The sequence below is a fragment of the Malaclemys terrapin genome, chromosome 1, assembly GCF_027887155.1.
Source record: "Malaclemys terrapin pileata isolate rMalTer1 chromosome 1, rMalTer1.hap1, whole genome shotgun sequence".
NCBI classification, from domain to species: domain Eukaryota; kingdom Metazoa; phylum Chordata; order Testudines; family Emydidae; genus Malaclemys; species Malaclemys terrapin.
Window position 1 is genome coordinate 157,252,691 of NC_071505.1, and position 14,408 is coordinate 157,267,098.

The 14,408-nt window shown below is 51.1% G+C and overlaps 1 protein-coding gene across 4 annotated transcripts in view; it reads left to right on the forward strand.

Annotated features, from left to right (window-relative positions):
* Window positions 1-8,404: 8,404 nt before the first annotated feature.
* NXPE3 (neurexophilin and PC-esterase domain family member 3) overlaps window positions 8,405-14,408 on the forward strand; it is a 29,116-nt gene continuing 23,112 nt past the window's right edge. Inside the window, exons 1-2 of one of the 4 annotated variants that reach the window (XM_054045254.1) lie at window positions 8,405-8,644; window positions 10,647-10,866. In XM_054045254.1, coding sequence (XP_053901229.1) covers window positions 10,774-10,866 — 93 coding nt within the window. In that variant the 5' untranslated portion in view covers window positions 8,405-8,644; window positions 10,647-10,773. Of the gene's footprint in view, window positions 8,645-8,749; window positions 8,893-9,092; window positions 9,835-10,646; window positions 10,867-14,408 lie in introns of those variants that run through there. The other 3 variants (XM_054045251.1, XM_054045262.1, XM_054045248.1) reach the window with 3 other exon arrangements.

Consider the following 14,408-nt stretch of genomic DNA (forward strand, 5'->3'; position numbering starts at 1 on the left):
TCTGTCCCCATTCCCATTCCAGTCCCTGCCCCGATCCTGCCCATGTCCCCTCTCCTGCCCCAGTCTCAACTCCCGTCTCGGTCCCTATCCTTGATCCTGCCCCCGTCCCCGAAGCATCACCTGTCTCTTTCCCTTCCACCTCCCGTTCTCTTGCCACCCCCGAGGTTGTCTCAGTCCCACTACCCACGGACAACCCTCGGGGCGGTTTTTGTGTCTCCCCTTCCCACTACTGTAGGGGCTTCACTATTCCCTCCACCGCCCCCTCCTTTGCCGGGGATGGGGACGGGCTGCCCGGTGCAGCGGCGCCGGGGCTTGGCCCCTTGTTTGCCCGTCTCCATGGACCATGAGGATCTCTCAGGGGCCCCACTGGAGGATGGCAGTGGATTGGCTGCTGCGTCCCCCCAGTGCTGAGGGATGAGCTGCGCCTCTTCCTGACGGACACCCGAGGCTTACAAGCAAGGTGCAGCTCGTCCTCCAGTGCTGGAGGGACTTCCGTCGTGTCCTCCGGGCCGTAAAGGCTCTTTTAGGGGAGAGGAGAGGGACCGGGAGGCAGGACATCGCAGCCTACCAGCGGGCCCGCAAATTCTGCAACTCCCTCTTGATCTTTGGGGTCGAGACCGGGCTCTTGCGGGGCCCGCTGGAGGCCGTCGATCCCCTGCCCTTGAGGATCCACCCCAGCCCTCACTATGACAGTTACCATCTTTGCATCGTTAAACACCCGGGGCTGTAGGGTGGGTCTCCGCAGGAGCCAGGTGCTCTCCTTCCTTCGGGAGGGGGAGTACTCTCTGATCTTCCTGCAGGAGACCCACACGGCTCCAGCCGTCGAGACTAGCTGGCGGCTGGAGTGGGGGGCGGGGGCAGGGGCAGTGGCGCGCCTTTCCCTCGGCGCGGCGGTGGTGGGATGTGGGGAAGGTTCGCGCGCGGCTCTTCTGCCGAGACAACACCCGGGGCGCCAGAGGGCAGAGGGATGCGCTGATAGGGCAGTTGGAGCAGGAGGTCTTAGAGCTAGAGAGGCCTCCGGCCCCGAGGATCCACCCCTCTGCGCAGCGTACCAGGAGAAGCGGGAGGAGCTCCGGGCCCTGGAAGACCACCAGGCACAGGGCGCGTTCGTTCGATCCTGCATCCATCTCCTTCGGGAGATGGATCGCGGCTCCCGCTTCTTCTACACCCTGGAGAAAAAGAGGGGGGCCAAAAAGCATGTCAGCTGCTTCCTGGCGGAGGACGGCGCCCCCCTCACAGATCCGGAGGAGATGCGTGGAAGGGCCAGGGCCTTCTACGCTGATATTTTCTCCCCAGATCTGACTGAAGCCAAAGCCTGCAGGGTACTCTGGACCGAGCTCCCGACGGTCAGCGCGGGCGACCGAGACCAGCTGGAGCTGCCTCTCTCTCTGGCCGAGTTCTTGGAAGCCCTCCGTCTCATGCCCACCAACAAATCTCCGGGCATGGACGGGCTGACAGTGGAGTTCTACCGTGTGTTCTGGGACATCCTCGGCCCAGACCTCGTCACCGTCTAGGCCGAGTCCTTGCAAAGCAGGGTCCTCTCTCTCTCGTGCAGGCGAGCCGTGCTCATCCTGCTGCTGAAGAAGGGGGACCTCGGCGACTTATGGAACTGGCATCCCGTCTTGCTCCTCAGCACGGACTATAAGATCGTAGCAAAGGCCATCTCGCTGCGGCTGGGGTCCGTGCTGGCGGATGTGGTCCATCCCGACCAGACCTACACCATCCCGGGCCGGACCATCTTTAATAATCTGTACTTGGTCCGGGACCTATTAGAGCTCAGGCGTAGGGATGGTCTGTCGTTCGCCCTCCTGTCCCTGGACCAGGAGAAGGCGTTCGACAAGATGGACCATGGATATCTCCTGGGCACTCTGCGGGCATTCGGCTTTGGGCCCCAGTTTGTGGGTTTTCTCCAGGTGCTGTACTCTGAGGTGGAGTGTCTGGTCAGGCTCAACTGGACCCTGACCGAGCTGGTCAGCTTTGGGCGGGGAGTACGGCAGGGGTGCCCCCTCTCAGGCCAGCTGTACGCTCCTGCAATCGAGCCCTTCCTCTGCCTCCTCCGTCGGAGGATGGCAGGGTTGGCGCTTCGGGAGCCGGAGCTGCAGCTGGTCCTGTCGGTGTATGCTGACGATGTGCTCCTCGTGGTCCAGGACCCGGGCGACCTGGTGCGGGTGGAGGCCTGCCAGGCCATTTACTCAGCGGCCTCCTCTGCCCAGGTCAACTTGGTCAAGAGCTTTGGCCTGGTGGTCGGGGACGGGTAGCAGGAGAGCTCCCTCCCACCCGCACTCCAAGCCATTCGGTGGAGCGCGGGTCCGCTGCTCTATCTCGGGGTTTACCTTTCCGCCATGCATCCTTCTCCGCCGGAGAACTGGCAGGATTTGGAGGCCAGGGTGCGTGAGCGGTTGCGGAGATGGACAGGACTGCTCCGGTGTCTCTCCCTGTGAGGGAGGGCACTGGTGCTGAACCAGCTCGTCCTGTCCATGCTCTGGCACTGGCTCAACACCCTGAGCCTGGCCCCGGGGATCCTGGCCAGGCTCCAGAGAATAGCCCTGGAGTTTTTCTGGCCAGGACTGCACTGGGTCTCTGCAGGGGTTCTGAGTCTTCCCCTGGAGGAGGGAGGATAGGGCCTGGTCTGCCTTCGTAGCCAGGTCCATGTCTTCCGCCTCCAGGCCCTGCAGAGACTCCTTTATGGTGCAGGTAGTCCGGCGTGGAGCACGTTAGCACACGCCTTCCTCCGCCGCCTCCCAGGACTCTGATATGACTGGCAGCTCCTTTTTCTTCACCCGAGAGGTCTTCCTCGAGACCTCCTCCGGACCTGGAAGCTTTTTTCGGCGACCAGGTCCATTGTGGCCACCGAGGGCGCAGACCTCCTTGCGGAGCCCCTGCTACACAACCCCGATCTCAGTGTGCAGGTGGCGGAGTCTCCCTCGGTGTGCCAGAGGTTGGTCCTGGCAGAAACCACCAGGGTTGGCGACCTCCTGGACTACGACGGGGGGACTGGGTGGATCCCCGTGCGCTCGGCCGGCGCATGGGGCTCTCCACCCTTCCGACCCCCCTGCGTGTACTCCAGGAGGTGGGCGCTGCTCCCCGCCCACCCCTCACCCCAGGCCCTCCGGACCTTTTTATTGGGCCCCTGTTCCGCGAGCCCACCTAGCTTCCCCATTCCCGTACTCCGAGCCGGCTGCACACCCTGCAGCGAGTCCGGTTCCAAACTGTGCACAGAGACCACCTGTACACGCTCGTGCTCCACACAGTGCATCTCCTCGCCCTCGCGTCCCGCCCCAATACCAAGTGGCGGGACCACTTACTGCCTGTGGAGGGTGAGGAGCCCTGGTGGGCCAGCCTTTAATCTACCTTAGTCCCACGGCCTGCCGGGGACATCGGTTGGTGGCTCCTTCACGGAGCAGTCAGCACGGGCGTGTACCTGGCACGCTTCACCCTATTCCCAAGGCCTGCCCCTTCTGCGGCGTGAGGGAGACCCTGGCGCACACCTACCTCGAGTGCGCCAGGTTGCAGCCCCTGTTCCGGCTCCTCCAGAACCTATTGTTGAGGTTCTGGCTGCACTTTTCCCCACACCTGTTCATTTATGCACACTCTATCCGTGGCCCCATGAAGTCGCGAGACCTCCTCGTCAACCTCCTCCTGGCCTTAGTCAAAGTCACCATCTACAATACCAGGAGGAGGATGTTGGACGAGGGGGTGCTCTGCGACTGTGGGGCCTATTACCGTACCTCCCACGGTCTCACGTTCCGGGCAGAGTTCCACTGGGCAGCGTCCGCTGGCTCCCTTGACACCTTTGAGGAGCAGTGGGCGCTGTCCGGGGTTCTCTGCTCGGTGTCCCCGTCCGCCACCCTTTTTTTGAACCTTTGACCTTCACTCCACTCCCTGTTTTTTTCATTAGTTGTCCCAAGAGATTAGTTGGTTCCTGGGTCCAGTGGTCCCTCATGCTAGGCTGGGGGAGGGGCCTTTAGATGTGGGTGGGCTTGTGCCCGCCCACCTCTCAATTCTACCAATAAGGCCTCACTACAGAGCAGTAGTTTTTTCTTTTTCAAAGTCTCACTTTTCTGCTTTCTATATATCTGGTAAATCAACAGAAACCAGAGCTAGGTTGCAAATTTCCTTCTCACAGGCCTTCCTCTCTAGCAGTGGTTCCCAAACTTTAACAACCCGCAAAGCCCTTTCACTAAAATATTCCATGGATTTTCTCCCTTACCTCAGCATAAATTATAATAGCAGTGATCTTGGCGATATAAAATTTTGTTTTTATACATGCTTATTACACACTATTAATTATTATTTATCATTACAGTATTTTTATTACATTATGAAAACACCAACCCTCTTCCAATATCTCACTTTTGTAGCTTGTATCACTTTTGATTAAGCCTGTTATAAGACAAGGCTCCTATCAGAGGTGCCAGTAGAAAAAAGGGGAGCAGGGGCAAAAGCCCTGAAGCCTGGGGGGGGCACTGCCAGAAAAGTGGGGGGGCCCACGGAAAAATGGGGAGGGACCTGGGCAGGGGTGCGCCGACGGCACATGACACTCATCCCACCCCTCACCCCCCATACTGGCACCTCTGGCTCCTATGTTTCATCAAGGAAATATCAGATGTGAAACAGCCTGAGGGTATTTAAGAAGCCAACTTACAGTTCCTCCTACACAAGCATTCAGGTCTTGAGCAGTCCAGGCAAACAATGCATGTTACAACAAAGCTTAAACTTGTTCTTCATAATAATTTAAAAACAACACTAGCAGCCTATTTCATTTTAAAAACAGCAAAAAATATCTGCCTCCCTTTCTATTTCGTAAAAGGAGGTTTGAAGTTTAAATCTCTTCAGTGTGATAGATATGCTTGTTTTGATCTGCTTAGCTCTTGGAAGTCCCCAAGGCTGTGGGATGCTGGTTCCATGCTGCCTGCAGTCCCTATGGACAGCTCTGTCCGCCATTAGCGAATTTTTTCTTGAGAACCCCCTGTAACATTTTGTGAATCGACAGGGCAGAGGTGGCCAACCTGAGCCTGAGAAGGCGCCAGAATTTACCAATGTACATTGCCAAAGAGCCACAGTAATATGTCAGCAGCCCGCCATCAGCTCCCCCCTATCGGCATCCCCGCCGATCTGTGCCTCTCCCTCCCGCCCCGCACCTCCTGATCAGCTGTTTCGTGGCATGCAGGAGGCTCTGGGGGAGAGGGGTGGAGGAGTGAGGGCACAGCAGGTCAGGGGAGTGGGTGGTAAGGGGTTGAGTGGGGGCAGGTCCTGTGGCAGACTCAGAGGTGGGGCAGTGAGCACCCCCCAGCACATTGGAAAGCTGGCACCTGTAGCTCCAGCCCCGGAGTCGGTGCCTATACAAGGAGCTGCATATTAACTTCTGAAGAGCGTGTGGCTCCTCTCCCCCCGCCCCCCGAGTGTGCTCCAGGTGGAGGGAGGATAGACATCTCCTAAGAGCTCCTGAACAATGGCCATCTTTTCCACCCTTCCTCTCAGGAGTGAGGAAAGGATAGAGACACCAAGAACCCCAGCCTGACGGTGAGCCACCCATCAGGGTCCAGAGGTGGGCTGCAGACCCTTCCTCTTGTGAGGATGTGGGATTCTTCCTATCACTTTGGACTTTGTTATCCTGGAAGGAGGTGAACCAAATTGGTGATCTGGCCTGAGGGCTGATTCGTCATCCACCCAAAGGCTGGCTGTCACATTATCTGAGAAGTTGCTGCAGAGAGGCACCTGGTGAAGTGGGGTCTGAATGTGGTGGACCGCCATTTCAGCACTTATATAGAAACAACATGGCTTCCTTCACATGGCATTACCTCACAAGTAAGGTGTGTGTCAGGTCATGCTGCATGAAGGATAACACTTTGTAGAGAAAAATGGCAAAGCAGGACTCTGTGTGCCCCATACTTGCAAGGTCATGCCAGCAGGTGTGGGGGCAAGCTGTCAGGGGCAGGAAAACCTGTACTTAAAAAAAATCAGAACTGCACCCTGGAATGGACACCAGCGGTAAGCCAAGCCTGCTATCATATGTTCCCTTTACATGGATCAGCCTCTGTTCATGAAATAGCGTGCAGGGAAAGGGAGTCGGTATTTCCATTGGTGCCCTGCACAAAGCCAGGATCTGTGCAAGGAAAGATAGGAGAGTGTGTACATGTGTGTGAGGTGGGGAGGTTAACATGCATCCTTACATACATGAGTTGTCCCAATTACTTATTTATTTGTAATGAGGTAGCATCAAAAAGCCCTAATTATGATCAAGGGTCTGTTGAGCATATCTGTACAAATACATAAAATACAGGCCTTGTCCTAACATGTTCACAATCTAGTGACTAGTCGCATGAATAATAGTTACAGGTTTGTGCTCTCTAACCTTACGTCCTCACTAGGCACCAAGACAGACTCTTTATATGTACATTTTTTGGGGAAAAATATATAAAAATACATTCCTATAAATCCAATATTGTAGACAGTTTAGAATAAATTGATAAATGCTACAGGAATGATATTTGGGTAGTAAGATGTAATAGTGATAGCAAGCATTGTGCTTTAGTGTTATAATAGACTTCAATAAGTCATAAGAACATAAGAATGGCCATACTGGGTCAAACAAGAGGTCCATCTAGCTCAGTATCCAGTCTTCTGACAGTGGCAGTCTAGTATCCAAAGGCTGAATGGGTAAAACAACTTACAAAAGCTGCCACAGCTTGAAAGATGCTTAATATTGATCCTTTGTGTCTCTCCATGTTGAATTGTTGATGACTTATCACATTAGCCCCTATCCCTGATTTATCCTTCCTCACCTCATCTGCTGTGAAATCCATGTCAAATCTTCCCCTAAACTCTCTTAGCTAAATCTCTAACACCAAACCTAAAGAGAATCTAACAAGATTTAACCATAACAATAAGGATCTTTAATTTTGTGTAAAGTTCTATGTACAACTCCATTGCTACATAATAATAATTAGATTTTAAAATAGAGAACAAAAATAGACCTCTTTTCAGATTAAATCAACATGTATATCCTGTTCTATGCCCCATTCCACATTTCCTCATTGTTGGTGTGAGAGCTTTCTTTTCTGCATCAGCTTCCTGGTATTGCTACATCTTGCCAACTCTTCCTTTCAAAATGTGATCTCTATTCTCTATTGTCTCTTTTTTTTTTTTTTTTTTTTTTTATTTAACTTTATTAAGGGCGTTGCAGTTCAGTCAGAGTGTGTTCCAAAGTTGTGCTGCATTGTCAGCAAAACAAATGTTAATGCTTCCCTCAGTTTATTCTGGTGTGGTTTCATATTGTAAGCTGAATATGCTTATTACAGGGGAAAAAACTGGATGTGTGGAAATTAATAATAAAAATGCTTTTTTGGGGGAGAGAAAGAAGTGCTTGTTTATAACGTCACTTCAACAGGAAATGGATACTGAGGACGACACAATAGGATGGTGGCTCTCAAATGTTCTCACACTACGGTTCTCTTTTATAATTCTCTCACAAGGCGAAATTTTCAAAAAGTGTTCAGTGTCAGTTGCAGTCAGAGTTTCAGATGAGTTTAGCTCCCATTTAGGCACCTAAATAAATGACTGACTGTAAAATAATTCCTCACATTGATTCTTATGGCCAAGTTTTGAAGTGTCAGAATGCCAGCTACTGAGTGCTGAACAGTTTTGGAGAATCTGGCCTGAATTGTGAATGCTGAGAACCTGAAACTGTGGCTTTGAGCTCTTTTGAAAATCTGACCCTGAGACTTCAGCTCCTGCTTGGTTATTAAATGAAAAAAACAATTGAATGAGTCTAGTAGGGAGATAGAAAAGTTAAAATCAACTTGCCTTAAGAGGTCAAGTATCAGGGGGTAGCTGTGTTAGTCTGTATCCACAAAAACAAGGAGTCCAGTGACACCTTAAAGACTAATAGATTTATTTGGGCATAAGCTTTCGTGGGTAAAAAACCTCATGAAAGCTTTCTGCCCAAATAAATCTGTTAGTCTTTAAGGTGCCACTGGACTCCTTGTTGTTTCTGCCTTAAGAGGGTCGTTTTAGCTGTTTACTTACATTCCTCTCCTGTTAGGTATCTGTGTTCTTCATTTTCTATTCTAGCATGTAGGAATTCCCATTTACCAAACCTCCCTGCCTTAGTTACAGCTCCCCGCCCCCCCAGGTCACTTTGCAAATTTGGAACTACAAGTGTGGATGTATGTTAGCTAAACGTCATAGGAATATCCAGTTTCTGTTGCATCTGCGTATTTCATTGTAGTTGAATTCGCAGCACAGAAACATATGGGAAAGAAATACATGAAGCAGCCCTGCAGGGTTCAGAAATGGGCTTGTTTTTATTCCTGGTTGAGATTTAAAGAAATCCTAAAGGGCTGCACGTAGCTGCAGATGACAGTGATCTCTGGTCCAGCCTACGCTCTTGTGACAGAAACAGCTTTCCAGGGCCCCTGAAAAACGCTTTTCGTTGGCTGTTGGAGCTACTTTCTGTAGCGGAAAGAGGATGCCCGGTGCAGAACGCAGGCGGATGGGGACAGATGCACGACGCGGCGAGGAGAAGATGCAGCGGCGGCGCGCGGATGCAAGTGGAAAACAACTCTAGGCCGGCCCGTGCAACTCGCAGGAGCTGTCGGCGCGGGGGGCGGAGGCGGAGCGATGCGCGAGGGAGCGCGCTACGGTGGGCCCGGGGGCTGCACAGGGTGCAGGGGGGCTGTGTGGCGCAGGGGGGAGGGGGAGAGGTGGGTTCAGGGGATGCTGACGCGCTTTCCGCAGCTGCCTCCTTCCCTGGGTCAATCCCGCCCACTTCCCTCCTCCGGCCGCCCCCAAGCAATGGTTTTTCTGCCGCCCAAGGGCCGGGCACGGGCAGTGGAGCGCGGGGGTGCGGGCAGCGGAAGGCGCTGGCTGGGACCCCGGGACTTGGGGCCGGTGAGTGAGCGGGGCAGGGGTCCAGCGCAGCCTCCCTTTGCGGCGGAGACTCTAGGAAGGGCCCCCTGTTACCACGCTGCGTGCTGGGAGCGGGGATGTAGAGGTCTTGTGGGGAGGCTGTTGGATGGCTTCAGGGCTTCGGGGGACTGGGCTAGGGTTCAGGGGGCCTTGTGTTGGGATTAGCGGGGGAGACCGGCTGGTATTGGGGAGACTAGAGCTGTGCTGGGAGTGCAGGATAGGAGAGGTGTGTGGGGGTGACAGTGGGTGAGCTGGTAGGGTGCATGATGAGGTCCCAGGAGAGTAGCAGCGTGCTGGAGTGAGTGGGGTTGGAGGTTGTGTGTTTAGGGTCCTTCTGGGTCTGTACCACTTCTGGAGCTCAGCTCTTGCTCAGCTCAGCCTTGCCATTTATAAGCCTATGCGTTTTAGCAGGTGCACTTGAGTGCCTGTCAGTTTCATCCCAGTTTCCCTTGCAAGGTGCTTGCAGCTACTGCAGATGTTGAGATTTACTTGCAGCGTCTTGCAGGGTTTTATTCTGTGTGCAAATGAGGAAACCTGCCAGCACACAAGATGTATGCAAATTTGTTTGTGTATCCTTATAGCAACGAATGTATATGCTTGCTCCGGGAATGATGAGTGGGATAGAACAGAAGATAAATCTTGAAGCCCTAATTAAATGGGTAGCAGCAGTGGCGTCTTCTTCCAATTCACACCCACTGCACATATGGACCTTGTCCTTATAAAATGGGATTAGACACTAGCTGAGTCATATTTGTGAAAGCTGTCATGCTTCCCTGAATAAAAGCTCAATGCAAGAGGCTGCAACCAAAACTTGGTCCCTTCAACGACTGGAAGTGGGTACTTTTTCATCCATCAGAATGTTGGAAATATCCTCTTTTCCGTGGTATAATAATGCATTTGTTTCTGTCCCTCCAATGGCGAAAGGTATGGGACCTTATACATGTGTTTATGTATAGAAAAGCCATCATTGGCCCAGGGTTGAACATTAACTGTATTGGGCCTCAAACGGCGACAACTTTGAGGGGGACATTTCTCTCTCTTTTTTTTTTAAAGCAGTCCTTTGAAGTTTCTCAGGTGGTTGGGATGGAAGAATACACTCAAAGGTGCATGATAAATATGTAGAATCATAAATCTCTTATCAATTTATTGTATGACTAGCATTTGTGTGTGGCTGCTATATATACTATTTCAATTATACATGTATGTGTATTATACCTTTGTATTTTTAAAAAAGATTTCAGGATCAAAGCAATCAAGTGTCTCTTTGTTTTGTTTAGAAAATATATAAAAAGCATCCTTCAGGAATGTTGCACAGTATTTACTTTTAAGCAAATTGTGGGATGTAGCTTGGAGCCTTATTTGCTCATGTCCATTTAAATTGCTTTCTGCTACTGCACTGAAAGCATGTCAGAGTACAGAGAGCAGGTGATGTAATTTGACTTAAAGTTACAGGCAAGAGATCATGCAATTCTCTTCCATGGGTAATGCTATTAAGAATAGGTGGCCAAATTTGATTTTATGGCAAGGTGGTGAGTCTAAACACTGAAGGGAGTAATGTAGTGACATAACTGTGAGTACTGTCTAGGTAAAATAATAGTTCCATAAAAAGTATATTATCTAGTCTATTTTTCCCTTTCTCCTTGGCTCAACGTTTAGGCATTCCTAATTCAATGTTAAACCCAACTCTCTCGAATACATCTAGGGACTTATTAAAATCCTTGTAAATGCATTCACAGGAAGAGACTAATGAAGCAGAAGTCAACTGAATCTCTTGTATAATACTGAAACACGATGACATTGGTGCCTGTGGGATATGGAAATCATGACAGTATCTAACATGATTGAGAAAGACATGAGTGGACAATGTGGCCCAGTTTCTGTAGACTACAGGTTTTCTGCATGATCCTGGCAGTGTTGGCTATTCTGGTGTTGGTCTACAACTTCCGTCAGTTAGAGGTGAGTCAAGCAGTTTTCTTTAACAGTGGAAGAGGTTGAGTAACAGTCATCATGTTTAGCTTATGCTACTCATGGGAATTCTGCAGGAAAACGCCCCTTCTCCTGCTTCCTGTGCTTCCCTGCAGAAAACAGCAGGGAAGCAAAGGGAAACTGTGTGGGGGATGGGACACGACCATATGTGCAGTTTTTTTGGGGGGATTGCCCCCCTGAAATAGAGGCGAGCCACATCTCTGCTCTACTGGCTTTGCAGCTGAACGCCGCCTCCTGGGTCCTAGTGCCAGTCATGATGCCCTTTTGTGTGCTGGGAGCCTTCCTGTTTTCTGTGCAACAGTGACTGCTGGCTGTGGGGCTGGGTAAGGGGTGGGGGAGAATGAAGGAAGAGGCAGTGGGGAAGGTAGGGGGAGGAGAATGGGGGAAGAGAATGTGGAAGTGAAGGGAGGGGCATGGGGAAGTGGGGGAGGGGGATGAGATGGGGAAGAAAAGGGGATAGGGGAATCGTGGGGGGAAGCAGGAGCCTGGCATGTGGTGTCCCCTCGGCAGCAGCTGCGGTTTCCCCATTAAGCAGGCCCATCAAACTCTCATCCTGACAAGCCCTATCCTCCTACATCTGGACCCACCTGATCAGCCTCCTCACACCCAGACCCCCACCCCACTAAGCCCCAACCAGCTGCACCTGGACCCCCACCCCATCAAGCCCACTCACCCAGCACCCAGACCTCCCCCATTGAGTCCCCAGCACACACACCCCCGCTGAACCCCATCTCTGCACACCCAGACACCCCACCCCAGCTGAACCCCAGCCACCTTCACCTGGATCCCCCACAGAGTCCCATTGCCCCGGCACCCAAAACCCCCCCAACGAGGCCCTGTACATCCAGATCTCCCACTGAGTCGCCCGCACCCAGATTGTCCCACACAGAAACCTCTCCCCTCACATTAAGCCTCTTTTTTTGTGTGTGACTGATGTCCAAAAAGGTCCTTGTGTAGCTCATACTAAAATCATATTACAAGTGAAAGTTTGTGTTTTGCGTTGTTCTTGTTTAAGGTGTAGCTCTTAGAGGTCAATGGAAAGACCAATGGGACAGTGGTTACCATGTAAACAGAAGAGTAGACCAATCTCCTTTTCATCCAGAATTGCTTCATAGTAATGTTTATCAGTTATCTCCAGCAAGTTCAGTCCATCTCATCACCTCTTTCTCCCATCCTCCATTGTTCCATACACAGCTATCCAGATACATTAATTTCACTGAGTAGAACTTCTACAACAAAGGGGTTTGTGTGTGTGTGTGTGTGTGTGTGCGTTAGGGATAGAAAGTATTAATCATCCAGCAAATTGAAATTTAGGCTTCTGGCGCTGAAGAAAAATGAAATTTTTATATTAAATAACTGTTAGTTGGGTATAATTGGAAATGCTTATTCAACTTTTATTCAAATCTGCTGAATATGTAGTACTCTTCTAAGGAAACATAAACTGAACAGTGTCTTGCAATAAATGTTTGCTATATTTCTGAAGTTATATGTTCATTTTGTTTTACATTAGAATTTTTATGTTGCAAACATTTTGTTGCTTGCCGCTTGGTGGATGCTTTTGAGCATCAAATATTGGGAGACATTTTGTTACATATGGGGAATAAAAACAGCATCATAAAAAGTTTTTGAAGTATTCCAGCTTTGAAAGTCAGCACATATTAGAGCTCTCTTTGAGTAGACATGTTTAAAGTTTCTGGCTAGGGAGGCTGCACTGCCTTTCGTAATTAGATACGGTGCAGCCTAATCTTGACTCTGAACAAGGCAGATGTCTTCCTGTTTTCATAGATATTTCGATGATTGCATTTGGCAACTTCCCCCCAAATGGCTGCAAAAATAAAAAACGAGCCTTTCAGCTTGCATTCTGTGGATTCTGTAATGCTCTACTAAGCACTGCATCTAGTGGGCAGTGACACACCTTTAAGAAGGGCTCTTAGAAATGAACACTGTTTCAGTTGATTGTGCTAAAGTCAAATCTTGTTGGAGAGAGATAAACATTTTATTAAGATGATGTTAAAAAACTAGTGAACAGAGTTTGAGCATAGGAGTTTCTAGTTATCAGGGAATAACATACAGATTATAGAGGGTGCAAAGTTTGGTTTAAGATAAGGTGGCATGAGGAATACATAATCTGCAATATCCCTGATTGGGGGTAAAAGGTTGATTGGTCAAAATACAGACATTGAGATATGAGGATATGAAGTTCATAAAGTGGCTATGTTCGGGTGTGGATTATGATGAGTGGATATGATGATGAGGATGGGCATCTGAGTGTTAAAGACAGGAACACGATTTGGTGAGATTTAATGTTTAGGGAGTTTATGGTTCCAGCTGTTTCTAAATGCTGAATACATCTGTGACGGGTTGGATCCCAGAAACCCCCTTGGGAACTGCCAACTGATGTGCCAAGACTACTTCTGCCCAGTGGTGAACTGGAGCCAGTTCCCACCGGTTTGCGGGAACCTGTTGTTAAATTTAGAAGCCCTTTTAGAACGGGTTGTCCCGGTTCTAAAAGGGCTTTTACATTTAACAAAATCTCTGGCAGCTCCCTGCCCTGCCCCCGGCCCCAGCTCACCTAGCTCCGCCTCCTCCCCTGACACTTCCCCTGGCTTCTCCTCCCCCTCCCCTGCTTCGCTGGGGTGGGGGGCGGGGTGCGAGGAGGGCTCCAGGTCCGGCGCTGCCCTGCCCCGACTCCGGCTGTGTGGCGCTGCCCGGCTCCGACCCGATCCCAGGCCCTGGCCCCGACTCCAGCCGCGCGGCCTGGGCCCCTGCCCAGACTCCGGCCGAGCGGCGCTGCCCAACCCCAGGCTCCGGCCGCGCAGCACCGGGCCAGGCCCCGACCCCGGGCCCCAGCCACGTGGCGCAGCTCCGGGCCGGGGCCCGGGCCGCGCGGCCGGAGTCGGGGCCAGGGCCTGGGGTCAGGCCGGAGCCGGGCAGTGCTGCACAGCTGGAGTCGGGGCTGGGGCGGTTTCTGAGGGGGGGCAGTCGGGGGCAGGACATGGGTGGGGGGTCCTAAGATTTTTGGCAGCTCATCACTGCTTCTGCCTCTGCTTTCCCTGCCAGCTTGGGACTCCAGCACCCAGTCTTGTTGAACCAGACATGCCAGTCTGCTCCAACACAGACCCAGGGTCTGAACCATGTGCCCCAAAGCTGCAGACTTAACTGAAAGGCACGTAAGTCGTGTTCCTGTCTTTAACACTCAGATGCCCAACTCCCAAGGGGGTCCAAACCCCAACAAATCTATTTTACCCTGTATAAAGCTTATACAGGGTAAACTCATAAATTCTTTGCCCTCTATAGCACTGATAGAGAGAGATGCACAGCTGTTTGCTCCCCCCAGGTATTAATACATACTCTGGGTAAATTAATAAGTAAAAAGTGATTTTATTAAATACAGGAAGTAGGATTTAAGAGGTTCCAAGTAGTAACAGACAGAACAAAGTGAATTACCAAGTAAAATCAAATTAAACATGCAAATCTAAGCCTAATACAGTAATAAAACTGAATTACAGATA